Raw genomic sequence first — 19594 nt, 5'->3', positions numbered from 1 at the left:
TGACCAGCCACCAGCTGGATCTAACTACAGTCACCACCACTCTCTGGGCTTGGCCATCCTGCTGGTTTTCTACCCAGTGAAGAGTGCACTCATGTGAGCCATGAGCAATCAGTTCCCCCAGGAGAATGCTGTGGGAAACTGTGTCAAAGGTCTTACTGAAGTTCAGGTGGACAATATCCACAGCTTTTCACTTATCCATTGAGCAGGTCACCTTGACACAGGAAGAGATCAGCTTGGTCAAGCAGGACTTGCCTTTCACACATTCATGTTGGCTGAAGCTGATCCCCTGGTGGTTCTGCCTGTGCTGCCTGATGGGACTCAGGATGATCTGCTCAATGACTTTTCGAGGCACTAGGGTTGGGCTGACAGGCCTGTAGTTCCCCAGATCCTCCTTCTGGCTCTTCTTATAGATGGGCATCACCTTTGCTAATTTTCAGTCAACTGGGACCTCCTCATCAGCCAGGGTGGTAATCAGCTGGTAATTGACTGAAAGTGACTCAGTGAGCACTTCTGTCATCTCCCGCAGTACGTCTGTGTGGATCTCATGCAGTCCCACAGACTTGTGTGTGTCTAAGTGGTATAGGAGGTCACTAACCATTTCCCCTTGCATTATAGGGATTTCATTCTGGTCCCTGTCTCTGTCTTCCAGCTCAGGGGCATGGATACCCTGGGAACAATTGGTCTTACTATTAAAGACTGAAGCAGAAAACTGAGGTAAACAATGCACTAAGTACCTGAGCCTTTTCCTTATCCTTTGCCACTCTGTCTCCCCTTTCACTCAGTCAAGGATGGAGATCCCCCTTAGACCTCCTTTTATTGCTGATGTATTTGCAGAAACATTTTTTGTCTTTTATAGCAGTAGCCAAATTAAGTTCTAGTTGGGCTTTGGTCCTTCTAACTTTCTCCCTGTATAACCTCACAACATCATTGTAGTCCGGCTGGGCTGTCCACCCCTTCTCCCTTCTCTACTGAGTTGCAACCAAAACTCTCTGTTCAGCCAGCCTGGTTTTCCTCCTCACTGGTTCATCTTTCAGCATGTAGGCCTGCTCCTGAGCCTTTAGGATTTCCTTCTTTCCTTCCTTCCTTCTTGGACTCCTTTGCCCCTCAGGACTGCCTTGCAAGGGACTCCATCAAACAGTCTCCTCATCCAAAGTCTGCCCTCCAGAAGTCCAAGGTGGCAGTTCTGGCATTCCCTCCTTACTTCTCCAAGAATCAAAAACTATCATTTTGTGATTGTGATGCCCAAGACAGTTTCCAACATCACCCATCAGTCCTTCCTTGTTGGGAAACAGCAGGTCCAGTGGGATATCTTCCCTACTGGCTCCCTCACTAGCTGTGTCAGGAAGCTCCATCCACACATTCCAAGAACTTCCCAGACTGCTTCCTCTCTGCTGAGTTGTATTTCCTACAAACATCTGTTAAGTTGAAGTTCTCCACAAGAACAAAGGCTGGTGATAGTGAGACTTCTCCCAGCTGCCTGTAGAATATTTCATCTGCCTCTTTATTCTGGTGGGAGTCTAGAACAAATTTCCACCAGGATATCTGCTCTATTGCTCTTCCCACTGATTCTTACCCATAAACATTTGACCCTATTGTCACCATTAAGCCCTAGACAATCAAACCACTCCCTACCATACAGGACTACCCCAGTGCCTCTCCTTCCTTGCCTGTTCCCTCTGAAGAGTTTATAGTCATCCATCACACTCCAGCTGTGTGACCTGTCCCACCATGTCTCTGGGATGGCAACTATATCATAGTTTTCTTGCTGTGCCCTATCTTTTGGCTCCTGTTTGTAGCCCACATTGCATGCATTGGTGTCGATGCACTTCAGCTGGGCTACTGATTCTACCACTTTTTTGGGGATAGGAGCCCTAATTTCTATGCCCTAATTCTCAGGCACTTCTGTGGTTTCTAACACGTCAATAACCCTTGGATCTTTGCTGCCACATTGATCTCCATCTACCTCCACTGAGCAGGCAGACCAAAGGACCTTGCTAGCACATCATCAGATCCAGTCAACATTCCCAGGAGAGGGTGATACTCACAGTCCAGGAAGCACCACTTGGGCGACAGCTTATGGAATGACAGTGTCTTCGGCTTGGCTCCATCTCCCTCCTGCATTATAAAAGAGAGGATAAAGACGCAGGTTATGGCCTCCGCATCTCTCTTCTGAGCATTCCTCCTGCTTTGGGAGGTCCCTGCAGACATAAAGGACCACAGGCACTTGGATGTAAAGGGGAAGTTGAACACAGGCACAGCACACTGGAACAGGGAGCAGCATGGGACAGACTGGAGCTGACTGTAAAGAGGTGTCACAAGATGAGCCCATGAGATTGGCACGGTGGATATGACAGATGGGCCCAGTGGACAGAGTGAGGCCATACACACCTGAAAGAGCAGGCGCTCTAAAGCAGAGGGCTGTAGAGGGAAATCCTGCAGAAAGGCAAGGTGTGCTGTTACAGCCTATGTCTGGGCAGCCCCCCAGTACCTCTCTCACCCCACTGGAGTTGCTTAATCTGCTGCCATATCTGGCTTTACACAGTCTGACCAAGGTCCCTGGTCCCTGCCTGGTTTTAAGGCCAGAGCACAGTGGTTGCCCAGGGAATGAGAAGAGGTAAACCATGAGGTGACCAAGGAACACCAGCCAAATCACACAGTTTTACAGGTGCAGGAGATTGCAGAGACATCAGTCTACCACATTGACACTGCAGGAAAGGGTTACCCTCTGAGCCCAGGAGCTGCTAGTCACGTGCCTGCCTGCCTGTCCTCACCAGTGCCAGGGTACAAGGTGGGCAGAGGACAGGCATGCAGACCAGGCATAGCAAGAGGCAGATGCCAGTGTGCCAGCCCCAGCAAGCAGCTCTGCAACTCAGCCCTGCAAGACACTATGCATATGCTGGATGGGATTCCCACAGGCACAAGAGCCAGCTAACAGCAGACTAAGCAAGGTCCCTTCAATCTTCTGTGCAACAACCAGATTGAGCAGCGCAGCACCAGGAGCCACACTATGGGCTTAGAAGGCATTGTTCACCAGGAGAAAGAGTTACACAGTCTGTGTATGTGTCACAGACACACGCTAGTACATTGGCAAGGGAACAAAAATTAGTGTTTGCAAATGAAAATAGTTGGAGGGTTATAAACCTAATCCAGGCACCTGGAGAGGGCAGAGCTGTGCCAGGAAACACAGAGCGTGTGGAGAGTTGAAGGGTTATAGGCCCCAACAGGATGTCTGCTGGCTTTTTCCACTACTCCATAATTTTTCAGGGTCACCCTCTGGGCTTGGAGAACACAGTCAGAAGAGCAATACTGAAAAACAAGCTGCCAGACAGCAGGGAGCAACAAGCCTTCCAACTTGGGATCCTGCCTCCACCACATGGTGAACGCAAACTGTGACCTATTAGTGTGACCAGAAGCAAGCGTGCAAGTTAAGGAGGCTTAGAAATCCTTTTCCTGAGTCCCTCCAACCTCAGCATTCAGCCATGACCACTTTTCACAGAGACTCACCTCCTGCAGCTTCTCAATTTGGGTCCGGCACAACTCCAGGTCACTGTCTCCTGGAACCACGATGATCCCCAGTGGCACAGCTGCATGACAGGGCACAAGCACAACTCAGGGAGCAGCCCATGCCTCATTCCCAACACCTCACACAGTTTAGCTACAGGCTTTGCCTGTCTTGGGGACTGTGATTCCCACTCCCTGGTAACTCAGCTGGTCACTCACAGGCTTCCTTGAGCTTTTCCTTGTCATAGTTCAGTGCCTCATAGTCACGCATGCTGATTCGGCTCACCCGGATCCTCAGCCGCTCAGGCACTGGCTGCTGGCTGTGTGCAGGGGGCAAGGAAAAAGGAAGATATCAGAAAGTGACAGCCTGCTTTTTCCTTATGCCCCTAATCCCTCCAAAACAGGCAAGAGCACAGCGTTGTACAGACTGGGGAGGGGAGCTTGGCACCAGCAGTTTCTCCACCATCAGTGTCTGGCCATATTTCTGTGACCTGATCCCTTCCCAGACACTCCCCAAGGGAGGACTGAAATGCCTCTGCTACTTATGGATCAGTCCCATCCCTTTCCTTGCCAACTATCCTTCCTTGGAGAGGAGGTGGCAGATTGATCCGAGGAACTTACTCATTGAGCAGAGGCATGGAGTTGCGCCGCTTGGTCTTCTGCACCATGTTGGCTTGGTTGCGCAGGGAGATATGGATGCAGGAAGCTGCCAGCTTGCAGGGCTCTCCATCTACCTGCATGGGGATTGCCTTGGATGTGGTGAGAACCACCTGCCGGCACTGACAGAGCCGCTCCCCATGGCCACCGACCTGCAAGGCAGCCTGTGAAAGGGTCCAGAGTGAGAGCAGAGCATGGACTGATGGGTGATGAGTGCTGCACCCATCGTCAGCTGGATGTTGCAAGTGAACCAAGTTCTAAGGGTCTCAGGTCTGATTTCAGTGAGAAGGGACTCATAGAGACCAGGGCATGACAGCACCTCACCTAAATCTTAGAGAGCAGGCACTTTCACACAAGCCAGCATCACAGCTCCTCCAGAGAGGATCTGTGGAGCTGGTGGGCTGGCTGACACCTGGTCAATGGGACCAGTCACTCCCCTAGTAGCTACCTAGAACTGCCACCAGCACTGACTCACCAGCGATGTCATGGTGAAGCCAATAACTTCAATGCAGCCGTCATCATGGCGCTGAGGCTCAAAGTCATGGTGCTCCCCAGGGTTGCCCCAGGGCATGGTGCCTGCACAGTACCTGTGAAGTGATGGGAAGAGATGCCTGGACCAGCACTCCAAACCCAGGCAGAGATCTACAGCACAGGTGTAAGAAACACAGCATATGAAGACAGGTCCTGGGGCTGCTCACCTTGGGATGTTCAGGAAGACCAGGCACTGGGGCTTCAGGTCCTGAATCTTGGAGGTCAGGTCTGTCCCATCGCACTGGAGACAACACAGGGGTGCTCAGGCTGCTGTAGGGGGGAGCCTGGTCCATCCTACCCACTTAGGAAGAAATGGCCTCCCTCCTCTGCTCCCTACAATGAGTGTTCTCCAAGTCAGGGGAAGCTGATGCTCCCAGGAACATATCCGCTTCCCAACCCTGACATACTCAGTGTGCCAAGGGGCACCCCTCACACCTCCACAGCTCACCCCCTCCCTGGACCAGAGCACCCCAGCACACTCACAACCAGCCTGACGTGCTTTGCCAAGTCTTTGGAGCTGCCGGTGAGGAAGTCAGAAAAGGCCGTCTGCCAAGGTAAGAGACAGAGTTAGTGCCCATGTATTCACCAGAATGGGCAGCCAGGAAGCCTGCCACTGACCTGCAGACTTCAGCTGCTGAAACCTGCAAACCAGCCCCCTTTTCATCTGCTGGCACAAGCCGTCTCCTCCTCCAAAACAACCAGATCCATTTCTCTTGCTATTTTGCCTACCAAAAACCTTGGCGCACCTTCAGTAACATGCTCTAATATTCCCTTGCCAGCCCAGTCCTGACTTTAGGGAAGGGCTGGCCAGGTAAATCTCCTCCAGTGAGACTCAGATCACAAGACACAAATTCAGTCTCAAGCTGTAATGAAGTACTAAAAAACAGAGCTAAAGTGACCCCATCTATAGATTCCAGGAGGGGCAGCATGGGGGTGCTCTGAGTTTAACTGCGCAGACAAGAAAAGAGACACAAGCAGGACAGATGTGAAATGGCACAGAGCAGCTCTTGGCCTTTAGTACTGCTCAAATACCAGTCACCAGACACATGGGTAGAAAGTATATTGAGGATGGGGAGACAGAAGAACAAAGATGATACTGAGACACAAAGCTCTAGAGGTGAGATACAGGAGGAGGGTGTAATTAGCCAGGGAGTTGTAACTGGTCTAAGATATACAATAAAAGACAAAAGTAGTGTGGAGATGCTATGGAAAGGCTTCCTATTCCTCCGCGGGGGGACAGCCTGCCTTCCCACAGCTCCAGGGAGGTCCTGTCAGGGTGACCACCCATGAGCCAGAGATCAAGAACAATAGTGGCAGGAGATCAATATAACAACTGTACTGCAGGCTACAGAGCAAGTTGTACTGCCAGCAGCACTCACAGCCAAAGAGGAGCTGCGACTCCCAGCACTGCAGCCTTTCTCCAGCAATTGCCCAATTTTGGGCTGGGGGCTTAGCTTGGGTGCATGTAAAGGTCCATGCAACTTGAATGAGTGAGTTTAGGGTGCAGGAGGCAGGTCCGTGTCTGTGCTTCAGCTAATGTTAAGGCTCCTATGAAGGCAGGCTCAGATATCATCCAAACACTCACCCCAGCATAGAACATTTTATTCCGAAACCGGCTGTTGAACTTCTCTGGGTTGGCCTCTAGGGAAAGGAGAAAAAAGTCCAGGTCACTGGCCTACACATGGAAATATTTCACTTGCCAGCTCTCCTCAGACACAGTTCTCCAGCCAGCCTCAGCCAGTCTACCCCCAGCATTTTTCCTGTGCAGGCACCCCTCTTCCCCCTCTGCAGCTTGGAATTGCTCCCCATGTTTCACTCCAGCTCTGTCCCTGAAGCAATTCTCTTGTTCACTTTTCTGAGGAACCCACAAACAAGAACTGGACCATCCCACAGAGCCCGACCAAGTCCTGCCACTGCCCTGTACCTCGGGATTCATGGAACTCCAGTGTCACCCGTGCATCAAAGCCAAGGCTGAAGTAGTTATTAAAGACATCCAAAGGGAGCTGAAATGGAAAGGAGGAATAAGGATGAGGCTGCCAGCATGTGCTGATGGCAAAGATGAGGTCAGGTTACAGCAGAGCCACTCAAGTGCTCATGAAGCTGAGGGACCCTGCTTGCCTTTTCCCTAAGAAAATACAGAGATCACCAGCCTGAGATGATGGATTAGTTCCTCGCTCTGAGGGGAAAGGGAAATGGTCCAAAGGGACACACTCTGCTCTCTGAGGTTTCTGCAATCACCCTTCTGCTAAAGAAAACAGCCACACAGAAGACTGGTCTTAGAACCTGCTGCAAGTTGTGGTTAAGAAAACTTAGGTAGACATTTACTAATAAACTCTACATGCCTTGTCATGAGTGCTGTGGCTCAGAGCCAGTGGAATTGGAGGAGTGAGAGGGAAACACCAACCCAACAATGTAGCCCCAGGTGCTGGGGCTGCTTGAGCCAGTGGGAAAAAAGAGAATGCAGACCTTTAGCACAGGAAACAGACACGGAGAGGTGTCCCACCTTGTCAGCGGCTGCCTCATCCTTTTCCTCTGGGTTTGTATCAGGGTTTGGCTCCACATGGAGGTTCCAGCGATCAAGCTGCACTATGTTCCCATCTTCCACGTGTGATAGGATCTTTGACAGAGGCTCATCTGTGTAACCCTGGTGAAGAGAGGGACTTGGTGAGTCTCGTGCCTGCCTCCCACAGAGATACCCCAGACAGCAGGCTGTGATAAGACATTCCAGAGTAAAAGACGTAGAAGAGATCAAGTCTATTCAAATGCACAATGAAGTGGGACTTGAAATATAAAACAATACATCTTCCTTCTAAAAATCTTCCAAAGTTTGAAATAGCAATTGCTTTTGTATAATCTACTGCAGTACAATGGCAACATCCAAATTGCACTTATTTGTTGGTCTGTATTTATAGGAAGTTAAAACACCAGCCCATACAAATCTCCACCTATGTGTCTGGAACAGGGCTTGAAACATTCAGCCCTTCTCTGTCAGCAGTGGGCTCTTGTGCCCATCACTTACCCCACCCCAGTTCAGTGTTCTGGCCAAGTCATTCCCTGTCCCCAAAGGTAGGATGGCCACAGGAGGAGGTGGATTGATGCGTAACTGGTCCAGAATGGAGAGTATCCAGCCCACCTGCTCAAGCAAGAGAGTGCAAAGAAACCATTCGTTATCTCAGGGACCAGCAAGCAGGCAGAAGTGACTCAGAGCACTAGTGATGGCAGAGGGGCAGAGGTGCCACAACCAAAGCTATTCACAGTCTTTAATGCTCTAATCAAGTGCTGCAGGAGATACCAGTAACTCCAGTGAGGACACTGGGCCTCAAAAGGGCTACAACTCCAGACATGTTACAGACTAGCACTCCCTGGAGCAGTGCACAAGGGGACTCACAGTATCCATGTCACCAGCTGTACCCTGGACACAGTGTGCACAGTTTGCCTCATTCTGGATTATAATGAGGAGGGCTACTGTCTGCATTGGAAAGGCCTGGGCAAAGGGGCACCATGGGATGAAGGGGCTGGGGACTCACCGTGCCGTCTCCCCCGCAGGCCAGGATCCGGAGGTTGTGGACTTTGCGGTACAACTCCAGCCTGCAGGGAACAGGGAGGTTGAGGAGGGGAGGGGAGAGGTACTGAAGGTGTTACACAGCAGTTGCCTCACAGAGCCCTTGGCCTTCACAAAGCTGCATCCATGTCTCCCTCCAGAGCTGCTAACAGCAGTGGGCAAAACCAAAGTAACTTCGGCTTCACCAGCTCTTGTGGAGGAAGAGTGGGGTGTCCACAGGTGGCACACACATATGTAACCAAGAATGCAGCGAGCAGACAATATTCATCCAACATTAATTGAGTATAAGGAACTATGGCTGGGAACCTTACCCCATGGCTGCTCTCTTCACCACTAGTCTTAAGATTAGACCAGCCCCCCAGCAGGAGTCACTGACTATGAGTAACTATCACAAGCTATCCAAGACTGGGCTCTCAGAGCATTGAAGGTCTCTTTGCATGTGGGTGCTATGAAGCATCAGGTTTCTGTCAGCTGGGGGAAGAGCTCTAGGGAGGAATCCTGGGACATTGATGGGGGAGAGAAAGGTGCTCTCCCCAGCAGTACTCACGCCTCCTTGGGTCCACCCTGGCTGAGGTCAAAAACTTGCCGTGGGTTGAGATACCACATGAAGGATTGGATGATCTTGGCTCCCTATGGGGAGAAGAAAGACTTCAGGTAATATCAAGTTCCTACTGGACAGCAGAAGAAGGCATTTGGTCCTGGGAACAGGCCAAATCAACACCATTCTGGAGGGGACAAAGGCAAAGCCTGGCCAAGGTGGGAACTGCTGGGCAGCAAACTGGCATTGTAGCCTCTTGCGCAGCTGAGACATCACCAAAACTATGATGAGAGCTCAGCAGTCAAATAGCAATGCCCTTAAAGAGATGCCTTCTAAGGGAGATATCAGACAAGACCATACCTGATTCCCACCACTCTTGGGGTTCACAAACACCAGCAAGGGCTTCATGAGAGGAGCTGGCATGGGCTTGATGACAAAGGGTTTCCACCTCCCTTCCTGCAAGAGATATCATAGATCCTCCAAAAAACCTGGGGAAATGCAAACTCCCACCTCCGGCTGAGCCCTAACATTATGCAGGTCAGAAGCAGGAAGAAGAGAACATCCCAGCCACCCCATAAACCTTATATCTGGGATATACCTGCCACCAGGCACCATTCCTCCAGTGCAACTTCCTTAACCTCAGTGCACACCCAGCAAAGCCCACTTTTATTCCCAGTTTTGCTCCTCCTCTGCCCTTTCAAGAAAAGGTCATTCCCAGTCCCTTCACCTCTTACCTCGGCCCCCTTTTTGCTGGATTTCCGCTTGAATGATGTCCTCTTCTTCTTCTTACTGGATTTCAGTGGATTCTAGAGAGTAAAGAAACAAACAGAAAAACTCTACGAGGAGCCACTGGGCAAGTGGGAATTGTGAAAGAGCCACAAGAGCTGAAGTGACTTACCTGGGGCCGCCGGACCCGCAGAATCCAGGTGGGAGGAACGACGACAGCAGCATGAGCTCCCAGGGAGCAGGGCTCTTCAATGTGTTGCAGCATGAAACATGACACTTTGCTGTGATACTGGCCAAGGAGAAGAAAGAGAGAAAACTGAGCTGCTCAGTTTGCTGGGTACAGCTACCATCTCCTCCTCTCAGGTCCCCCATGCCAATGCAGGGAGTGCTAGATGAAACTGTGCAGAAATTTTGTAATGGGAAGGCAATGAAGAGAACGCTTCTTGAAGGAACTTGCAAATATCATAGTACAGCCTCTCCCAGCAGGGGGAGCTGTTAAGGGCAGGCTGCAGAGTAGCAGCTTGGGGAGTCCCAGCAGAAAGCAGAGATCATTAGTGCAGAACCGACTGGTAAGGCATTCAGGGGGGCTTTGCTCACCGCTTGTTTGCACCAGGAACAGCTGATGGCTACAATCTCTTTGCTGTGGAAGGCAAACTTCTGCTGAAAACCCTGTGGAAGAAACGATAAGAGGTTTAGGGAATTCCCTCATAGTTTCGTACCATCAAACAGGACTTTCCCATCAGTAAGAGACATTAACAAAAAGAGCATGTCTGCAGCTGAAGCCCTCCAGATCCTGTCAGACAGCCCCAACCACCACAATGGCACCAGGGAGGCCACTGTGCTCTGCAGGGGTGTCCTTACTGCTCAAAGAAAGTATGTCAGGAAGACAGTCTCCTTCAGGATTAATTGGGCCCAGGGGAAGAACTAGTCTATGTGGGAAGCACTTATATAGTGCTTCACTGAGCAAAGCAGGGCACGTGTCTTGGTTTTGCTGCCAAACAGGAATGGTGGGACGTCCCTGGTTCCCAGCCCTGTTCTTGTCTCTGGCTTGACCTTAGATTTCCTTCAGGCTGAGAAAAATGCCCAAGATGCTCTCTTACCTTGCCACACTGCCGGCATTTCCCTTCCTGCCGCCTCCGGTGCACCCAGTGATGTCGGACAACGATGGGCTAAAGGGAAAAGAAATAAAGAAAATAATAAAAAAAGGGGCGTGAAGGGCCCATTGTGTGAAGGAACACAGAATCAGGCAGAAAGAATAGATACAGGCTAGCCAGGACCTCTGCTCTTGCAGCAAATCCACTGCTCATAGGCACCAGCCCCCCACTCCCTGAGAGTAGGCAAAGCCAAAGAATCAGGGGGCAAGAGGCCAAATTAGGATGCTCCAAGAAAAGGGAATTAAACCAGAAGAAATTAGAAGGAGGAGAGTGAAACTAAAGACTGAGAATCACACAAAGCAGACCCAACTAAGAGCTGGCAAGCAGTAGCGCATCTCTGTCCCCTAACATCTCTGCGCAGATGCCCCCAGTGCCAGGTGAAAAACATGCTGCTGGGAAGGTGTGAAAATCTCTTGTGCCCACAGCAAGAAGATGGAAGTGCTTGCAGCTAAGCAGTGAACCTCTTCACTCCATGTTCCTCCAGGAGAGCAGCAGCCCCAAAACCCTCCACACCCACTTCCCCCTACTCTTTCCCCAGGCCAATCCTGAGCCTGCTTCAGTCCCAGTGTGGGCAGCAAGGCTGCTCACCAGCACCTCTGCTTTGCCTGCAGGCTCACGCTGGGTTGAGGGCTGGGACTTGCAGCAGTGAATGTGAGGGCGTCAGAAGTTTTGTAATGAAGCACCACATGTCCTAAATCCCATCCTACTCTTCCAACCCTGGATTGGGAACGGCACTGCAGAGAGAGCAGCAAAAAGAGAAAAGGAGGTGCGAGTTCACAGGCTGGCATGGCAAGGCCCAACACTCTGCTCCTGACAGCTTTTGGGATCATGATGATAAGAAGCAGAAACTGGCAGGAGGTTTGGTTCAGCTCTAGTGTTGTCTGCTTGGAATGCAGCACACAGGAGGAGACAAAGAGTCTTGGCTTTAGCAGACATTAATCAAGAGGAGCAGAAGGAGGGCTATGCCTTGAGCTTAGCTCTGGGTCCAAGTAGGCATGTCTAGGGAAAGGACTGACCCTGAACAGGATCCCTGGCACCACAAAGGCCAGAAGGGCACCTTTTTAAGGAGACAGGAAGGAAGAGGCCTTGGAGGAACTGAGAAGCATTAGAAAGACAGGATGGAGAGGCAGAATTTGTGAGAATAAATAAAAACCAAGAAAGGGGAAGGAGAAAAAATTTGTAGAGGTTGGAGAGAAGAAAAATAGAGACAGATGATCAAGCAGAGGCAGCAAGCTGTCATCAGAGCCCAAAGGGTAAGTGAAGCACAAATAAGAGAGCTAGGCTAAGAGTGATATGGGAAGGAGGCACAGCAGGAGAAACAAAGCAAGAAAGGAAGGTTTAAAGTCATGCTGAAAGCTTCCCTTTACAAGGTCACACTGGCCTTTCAAAGCAGGCAACCCTGTGTTTAAATACCTTTCCCCAACTAGGTCTGCTGTGCCAGCACAAGCACAGTGTAGGGGCAGCTCTGTTACCAAAATGGCCCATGACTGAGCCACCCACACCCACTCCAAAGCACACACAGGCTATACTGCCTCCAGAAAACAGTCTGTAGGTTCCCCTCATGCAGACTCAGGAGATTCAGAACATGCAAACCATAGGATGCTCTGCATTTTCTGCCTGAAAACTCCTCACTCTTCACACCCAGTCTGTGCAGCTGCCTTGCAAAGAAACATCCCTTTATGGCACCACCCCCTTGGAGCAGGAAGGAACATGACACCTCCACTCTGATGGGCAACACGCTGGCAGCATCTAGTATCTTTACCACCAAAGTGAAAATGGGAGAGGCAGATGTGGGCAGTGTCCAAGGCACATCTCTCACCTCCCGTATGTTCCGGGATCCTGACTCCCTGAAGGAAGGTTTGCAGCGGAAATTTATCTGTAGATTGAACACACATGACAGCCATCAGTAAAACCGTTGTACCTGAAGGAAACCTACTGGAGTTTACTGTGCTACAGCAAGGTCCAGAACCTCTGGAGTTGTTTGCTACTTGCCGCAAAACCCTCACTCAGTCTTGCTTACTGAGCAAAATGGGGCCTGGGGTGCCAATCATGTCACTAGATGCTCATTTGGTACTGTCTCCCCAGAAAACCCCTTTTTGCAATTACACACTGCAGTTCCCCAATCTTACTGTGTTTCACTGCCCAAGAAAAGGCTGTTGCAGTTTTGGGGGTTCAAGGAGGGCTTAACAGGGTCTACTCACTTTCTCCAGCTGTTCGATGCAGGATGTATGCACTACAATCTTGCAGGCTGCACACTTACGCCTGGAGAGAGGTTTTTGCTGAAGAATAAGAAAAGGGGAGGAAAAACACATGAGAATGAAAATATGCAGTGTTCAGAGGCTGGCAAGCTCAGCCTCTCATCACACCTCCTTCATATGTATTGGGACACAGAATAAGCCCTATGGTAAAGTTAGATACAACCTAGACTTCTTGTCTAATGAAGGGATCTAAGCATGTGCCTGTAGCAGATGTTCTCAAGCCTGGGACCGATTCCCTACTGTCCTGTCCTGCAGTCCTTGTCCTCTTCTGACGCTGCCTGAGAGCACCATGGAAGCTGGTCCACGAGGCACCTGCAGGGCTCCCATGGTAAGCCCCATGGGGAGGCACAGGGTGGCATCAGTGCTCTGCGTCTTGTACCACAAGCAGGACTGAGCCTGAAAACTGGGAGCAAGGACTGCAGGGGCAGGAGGCAACAGGCTTGAGTCTCCAGAGCTCACTTTTCTCCTCTATTGAAAGCTCTTGGATTCAGGTTGTTCTTCTAAGGGTGTGGAATCCCAACACCCTCTCCCTGGAACACTCTGGGCAAGTGGTAGCCCTGTGTCAGGTTCCCACTGCAAACTGAGCACCAGCATTGGCAGAAACTGGGGACTTGGCCCTCTGGTAAGCAGAAGCAGGAATGACATAGTCTCTGCCTGGGGAGCTCCTCAGACCCCTGCATGTCTCCCACTGGCAGCAGCAGCAGCAGCACAGCCTCTGTGGTCTCCCCATAAGGTGACAGCACAGCCAGGTTTGCGGCCTTCACTGGTGAAGCAGGTTTCCCCAGGTAACTCACCAGCAGCTTTGCCATGCAGTTCTGTTCCCCAACATAGCAGAAGTCCCCAGAGACATTGGTCTCAAACCAGATGTGCTCCCCATAGACCGCAGCCTCCTGAAAAACACAAGACAACACATTATCTGAGAGCATCCCCAAAGAGGCATCTGAGCCCTTAAAATGCTTTGTGCAAGGGACAAGATACTGGGAATGGGAGGTTGGAGCTAGGTGTAGGACAGGAGACAGGATGCACACAACAACCAGGGATATCTGGACAGAGGAAAACTCACACAGCTGCTGCCATGGTCCACCTGTTGGAAACAAGAGGGCCTAAGGAAACCAACTGCAAGACCTACAAACCACTTGCAGTGTCCTGCACAGGGGAGCTGCTTTCATCACCCCAAGAGTAGGCGTCAGGGCAAATTCAATGCAGGGGACTCTCCTGAGCCAGCTTCTGTTCTACATCCTGAAGATGCAGCTTAAAACTGCGAGGCTTTGCCTGTGAAGGAGCAGGAGCTTGCTCCTGTTGTTTGGCCCCAGCTACCAGATCTCAATTGTCAGAAACAGAAAAGCTGGCAGTGGAGTAGTTATGCCATCCCCCCAGGAACCACCTGTGCCCTCCACAGCCTCCCTCTTGCAGCATCAAGCAATGCTGCCAGCAGCACAGATGCTGGCGCCAGCTGGTGACAATGGCAAAGGCCATAAATGTGTCAAAGTCAGTCACCTGGGAAGCCTCAACCCGGGAAGAGCCTGCTATTTCTTGGCCAAGAGCCCATTCCATGCAATGCTCAGCAAAACACACCACAACTTACGCTCCAGTCCACAGTGCTGCGTATCTGCCTCTCCGAGTCGCTCCTCAGGGCTAGTGCCGGGTTTGGCTGAGCTACCATGTGCTGGAGATTGGATTTGGCAATAGCTTTCCTGGAAGACACAGGGAGGCTGGCTATTAAATATATATGCAAAGCACAACCTGCTTCTAAGACGCAATGTGAGGCTGGAGCAGAAAAGCCTCCTTGGGACCAAGTGGCTGGAAATTAAGTGAATCTCCAGTCCAGCTGGCTGAGAAGTACCTGTTCCTGTGAGATAGCCCTGTGCAATGAAAAGGTACTGGCCAGGCTGCTGACAGCTCAGCCAGACACCTTGTACCAACAGAAGGCTCAGCCTGGCCCTGCTGGGTTAATGCCCTCAGGGATGACAGTTCCATTGTAATATGCTCTGGGAGTCTCCACCAAGTTGTGGTGGTGTGGCTGCTTTTTCAGGGACAATCCAGAGTCTCCCTGCATCTCTCCCACATCAAGACACCTCAGGGCCTGGGCTGTTTCCAGGGACCAGCACAACTGGCCAGAATAAAAGCAACTGTTTGTTTGGGGCTAGTGAGCTTCCCCCAGATGTGCTAGGGTGGAGGAAAGGAGCAGGAAATCCAGCCAGCAACCAGGCCTACCAAGTTCCTCTGGCCCCAGCCTGGCAGCAGAGGACACCCACAAGCCCCAGGGGTTGCACAGAGAGCATCAGTGGCAGCACTGGCCCGAGTGGAAGACGCTTAAGGTATGCCAGCAGCACTCCAACACACTGATGGTGGCCAGGGCCAACGGCGTTGAGTCCCCTCCCTCCTTCCCCACCAAACGTGGCTCTGCACCCCACCTCTCCCCTCCCCAAGGCATCGACTGCTTGCACGCTGCCGCCATACATACAGCAGCCGGGGGCTCCAGCCGTCCAGGGTGGCGTGGCAGGTGGGCTCCGGTCCCAAACCCTCGACGAGGGTGACAGAGGGGCACTCAGCTCCAGCCACTCCTGCACAGTGCTGGGCCAGCAGCCGTGGGTGGCCAGAGGGGAGCAGCCCAGGTTGAGGGGCATCGCTGGAGCGCCGGCGCTGGCTGAGGCGGCGGTAGCGGCCTGGAAGGCCGTAGGCAGCCCGGCCGTACATGGCCTCGGTGGGCAGGCGGTGGGAGGAGGCGCGCCGCAGGCAGCGGGGGCCACGAGACAGCAGCCCCGCCTGGAGCGGCCGCCGACGGGGCAGCATGGCCAGCCACATCTCCTCGGCACAACGCTCATGTTGGCCCCGCTCAGCTCCCGCTGCTGCACCATCCTCTGGAGACTCGGATCTGGAGCTGTCAGCGCAGTGAGACCCGTTCCCCTCCCCTCCTGTGGGATCGAGGCTGGCCAGGAGGACAGTGGGACCCAGAAGATGGGCATCAGTGGCTTGTGCTTGGCCCCCGCGCTTGGTCTGCACGGCGAACCTGGGGCTGAGGCAGGGCGGCGTGGTGCTGGAGCGGCGACGAGTGCCGGGACGCCGGCCCAGGCCCAGGCAGGAGAGGGATGCCGCTGGGGTGCCTGAGCTGCGGCGGCACTGAGCCAGCGTGGTGGAGGGCAGCCCCACCTGGGAGCGACGCCTGGCCTTGCCTGTGGGCACAGCCACCACACTGGTGCGCCGCAGCCCCTTCCGCCCGAAGTGCCGCCTAAAAAAGGTTTCCATTGCACCCGGATGGTGGCTGTTAACACAGAGACCAGGAATTAAGTAGGCTCCTCTATGAGTCCCAGGCCAGACTGTGGCTGCCAGGGCAAGGGGACAGGGGGAAGCAGGGGACAGGGGGCTGAAGCAGGGAGTGGGAGACATGGCAATGCCACCTGAGGCATGTGGCTGAGTCTTTCTCCCCACAGCTCTACTGCTCCACGAGTCTCACTGCTCAGCCCAGAGGGCTACAGCTGCAGGCAAGTGTCACCACCTTAGCCGGGACCCTCTGCATTCCCTGCTCTCCACTTGGGATCAGCAGAGCCCCTGTGCACCCTGAGATGCCAATCAGCCCCGGCACCTTGACTACCTCCATCACCCTCCTGACGCTGATCCACCTGGTTTCCCCACAGGAAGCACTCTGGCTAAGCACCAGCCCCCCCAAATTTGTATCAAATTGAAATTAAGCCCTTGCAATTCCTAGAGAAAAAAATGAACTGGGCAAATAAAACCAGAGCAGGAAAATTTGGTAGAAGTGGTCTGGGAGAGCTGGAAGCTGGGAGAGGCTGGAGCAATGCAGAGGAGAGCTAGGAACATCTTCCCATCTGTCCTGAGAAAAACTTCCCTCTCATGGTAGAAAGAGCTTTATGGAGGCTCTCAAGCTTTCCCTGCTAGCCATTGAAGCTTGACAGACTGCCTGGACATTGCAGCAGTCTGGGGAAAGCCATGGGCCACAGGTGGAAGGTGCTGCAACATTTTCAGTGGCAGTGGCTCAGCACACAAAGGCCAGAGTCTGGCTAGCTCCAGTGCTCCACTCCTCCAGAGACAGTGCTTCATTTCCCACCCTCCAGCTGCCACCTCTCTTCAGCTGTTAGAGAGGATTTATTCAAGACAAACTTAAAAAAACCACCAAAACCCAGTTTGGTAGAAGCAAACTTCTCTTCAATTGCTCCCAAGACAGAGGTCTCTGGATCATGGCAGCCTGCAAGCACACACAAGCCACCACCACCACTACCACTCCCAATGACTTCCATGCTGTGCAAGGCATCTCCTCTACCCACCATGAGACTATGGGCCTGCTGCTCACCACTAAACTAAGACTGACATCTGCTCCCCTTCTATCTTCCTCCCTTCCCATGCTCTTTTACATTCTTGTGGGTCAGTAATATCAGAGAACCTTCAAGAGATCACTCTGGCCCAAACTTCCAATGACCCAAGGTCCACACAAACAGGCAAATTTATCAAAAGCCTCTTCCCTTTTTATTTGGGAAATGCACATAAGATGGGATGTATGTTTTATTTTCTGGACAAACTGGAGTTTTTGATAGTGCTTGTAGCACAAGCAACCCATTGGAGTGTACCTCTTTTTTTTAACAGATGTGTTAGTATTTTTGGAAAAGATGAGGGAGGGAGGGAGGGAGGGAGGGAGGGAGGGAGGAGGGAGGGAGAGGAGGGAGGGAAAAGGAAAGGAAGGAAGGAAGGAAGGAAGGAAGGAAGGAAGGAAGGAAGGAAGGAAGGAAGGAAGGAAGGAAGGAAGGAAGGAGGAAGGAAGGAAGGAAGGAAGGAAGGAAGGAAGGAAGGAAGGAAGGAAGGAAGGAAGGAAGGAAGGAAGGAAGGAAGGAAGGAAGGAAGGAAGGAAGGAAGGAAGGAAGGAAGGAAAAGCAATGGCCTCCAGAGAGCAGCATCAGGATAGCTAAAGCCTGGCTGAACTGAAAGCAAAACAAAAGCATCACCTCCTCAGAAGTATTTCTCAAGTCCTACCACTGCAAGCAATGCAGGCAGGTACTTGGTCACCAAAATTCAATCTACCAAGGCCCATGCAGCTTCACAGAGGGCATCAGCATTTTGGTGATGACCCTACTTCCAGCCTGTTCCCAACATTGCAGTGCTCCATTCCTGTCCCCTCTCCCCATTATCTGCAGGATGATGCACAGTAAACTGCATAGATCAGAGAATCTAAACTTCTCCTGTACAATTGGAGGCCATTTCCTCTTGTCTTATCACTTGTTACTTGGGAGAAGAAACCAACCCCACACCTTGCTACAACCTCCTCTCAGGTAGTTGTACACAGAGATAAGGTCTCCCCTCAGCCTCCTTTTCTCCAGGTTCCCCAGCTTCCTCAGCTGTTCCTCCTAAGATTTGCTCTATAGACCCTGCATCAGCTGTATTGTCCTCTGGACATGCTCCAGCACTGCAATGTCCTTCTTGTAGTGAGGGCCCAAACCTGGACACAGCACTCGAGGTGTGGCCTCACCAGTGCCGACTACAAGGAAAAAGTCACTTTCTAGTCCTGCTGGCCACACTATTACTGATACAGGTCAGGATGCTGTTGGTCTTCTTGGCCACCTGGCACATGCTGGATCATGCTCATGGCTGTCAGTGAGCATCACCACCAACAGGTATTAAAAACTGTCTAAACAAATAAAACATATTAAAAAACACAAGCAAGAACGTGGCATGTGGTACACTGCAACAGACCCTTTTTGGCCAGCTTTAGCTGCTGGGGGAGACATGCTGACCAATGGCACTTCAAATGAGCTGAATAGCTGCTCCCTCCTGCCCCAGATATTCCACCAGCACAAAGCTGTTGTACCACTTACTGTGTTGCTGCTGTGGGCAGGAAGATCTCTCAACACAGCTTCCTTCCTTTTTGCACCAGTCTCGTGAGGAAATCTGCTAGAACAACCTTGGCTTGACATTTATGTTTGAGTACTAGCTGACTGCAGACCTTTTCATCTTCAGGGCTGTCTGTAAATGGCACATGGAATCAAGCTCTGACCACCAGTGGTGAAGGTTATTACAAGACAGCCATCTGACAGCCCATGACAGCAGCAAATGGCAGCTCAGATATATTGGGTGAACATAACCCAACCTCTTGCATCTCACTTTCAACCTGAGCTCCAAATGGTGTATCACAGGTGTTGAGAGCTGCTGCTGGCGGAGCAGATGGACAAACTGCCGGGGCTGCCCATGGTTGATATGCATCAGCAGAGCTGTGGGCAGAGCAGCCGCAGAATCATGCACTGGGCAGAGAGGAGCCTGAGAGGATCTAAGCCCTTGAAGCCCTTGGCCTAACACCAGCACATTTCTTGGATCTCCACTGTTTCTCACTGAGGAAAGATGGAGAGGAGCTAACATCTGTGGCTGCTCTGCAGACCACGTTGCTCAGCTCAGTTAGGTAAGGAAGCTGGATGCAGGCAGCCTGGCATTTGCAGGGTGCAAAGGAAAGGAAGTACTGCTGCATGCACAAGGATATCAACTCTACTTATGAGCAGATACACACTATCATTTCAATCTCCTTCTGTGAAGAAGGAAGGAGAAAGCAGCTCTGGTCTGCTCATGATCTGCAATCAGAGCTCTTGAAAGGCAAGGCTTTTTTTATTACCAGACCCCTCAAAGCATCCTACACACTCTGCCTGGCCTCAGCGGGCAGAGATGCTGCTGA

General features: G+C 51.8%; 1 protein-coding gene across 8 annotated transcripts in view; it reads right to left on the bottom strand.

The window, feature by feature from the left end:
* DGKZ (diacylglycerol kinase zeta) overlaps positions 1 to 19594 on the bottom strand; it is a 54440-nt gene that overhangs the window by 10710 nt on the left and 24136 nt on the right. For 3 of the 8 annotated variants that reach the window (XM_085062464.1, XM_085062462.1, XM_085062465.1), the window contains 23 exons: positions 14513 to 14621; positions 13722 to 13817; positions 12871 to 12948; positions 12489 to 12545; positions 10616 to 10684; positions 10113 to 10184; positions 9688 to 9804; positions 9524 to 9595; positions 9150 to 9245; positions 8799 to 8881; positions 8217 to 8277; positions 7709 to 7822; positions 7193 to 7333; positions 6614 to 6692; positions 6275 to 6330; positions 5173 to 5235; positions 4857 to 4930; positions 4634 to 4745; positions 4123 to 4322; positions 3721 to 3821; positions 3505 to 3584; positions 2389 to 2433; positions 2046 to 2115 (listed from right to left, as the gene is read on the bottom strand). In XM_085062464.1, the coding sequence (XP_084918590.1) occupies positions 2046 to 2115; positions 2389 to 2433; positions 3505 to 3584; positions 3721 to 3821; positions 4123 to 4322; positions 4634 to 4745; positions 4857 to 4930; positions 5173 to 5235; positions 6275 to 6330; positions 6614 to 6692; positions 7193 to 7333; positions 7709 to 7822; positions 8217 to 8277; positions 8799 to 8881; positions 9150 to 9245; positions 9524 to 9595; positions 9688 to 9804; positions 10113 to 10184; positions 10616 to 10684; positions 12489 to 12545; positions 12871 to 12948; positions 13722 to 13817; positions 14513 to 14621 (2045 nt within the window). Of the gene's footprint in view, positions 1 to 2045; positions 2116 to 2388; positions 2434 to 3504; positions 3585 to 3720; positions 3822 to 4122; positions 4323 to 4633; positions 4746 to 4856; positions 4931 to 5172; positions 5236 to 6274; positions 6331 to 6613; positions 6693 to 7192; positions 7334 to 7708; positions 7823 to 8216; positions 8278 to 8798; positions 8882 to 9149; positions 9246 to 9523; positions 9596 to 9687; positions 9805 to 10112; positions 10185 to 10615; positions 10685 to 12488; positions 12546 to 12870; positions 12949 to 13721; positions 13818 to 14512; positions 14622 to 15391; positions 17570 to 19594 lie in introns of those variants that run through there. The other 5 variants (XM_085062460.1, XM_085062461.1, XM_085062458.1 and 2 more) reach the window with 5 other exon arrangements.

The sequence above is a fragment of the Lichenostomus cassidix genome, chromosome 5 (assembly GCF_008360975.1).
Source record: "Lichenostomus cassidix isolate B80296 chromosome 5, HeHo_3.0, whole genome shotgun sequence".
NCBI classification, from domain to species: Eukaryota; Metazoa; Chordata; class Aves; order Passeriformes; family Meliphagidae; genus Lichenostomus; species Lichenostomus cassidix.
This window is presented reverse-complemented; position numbering and strand designations above follow the sequence as displayed.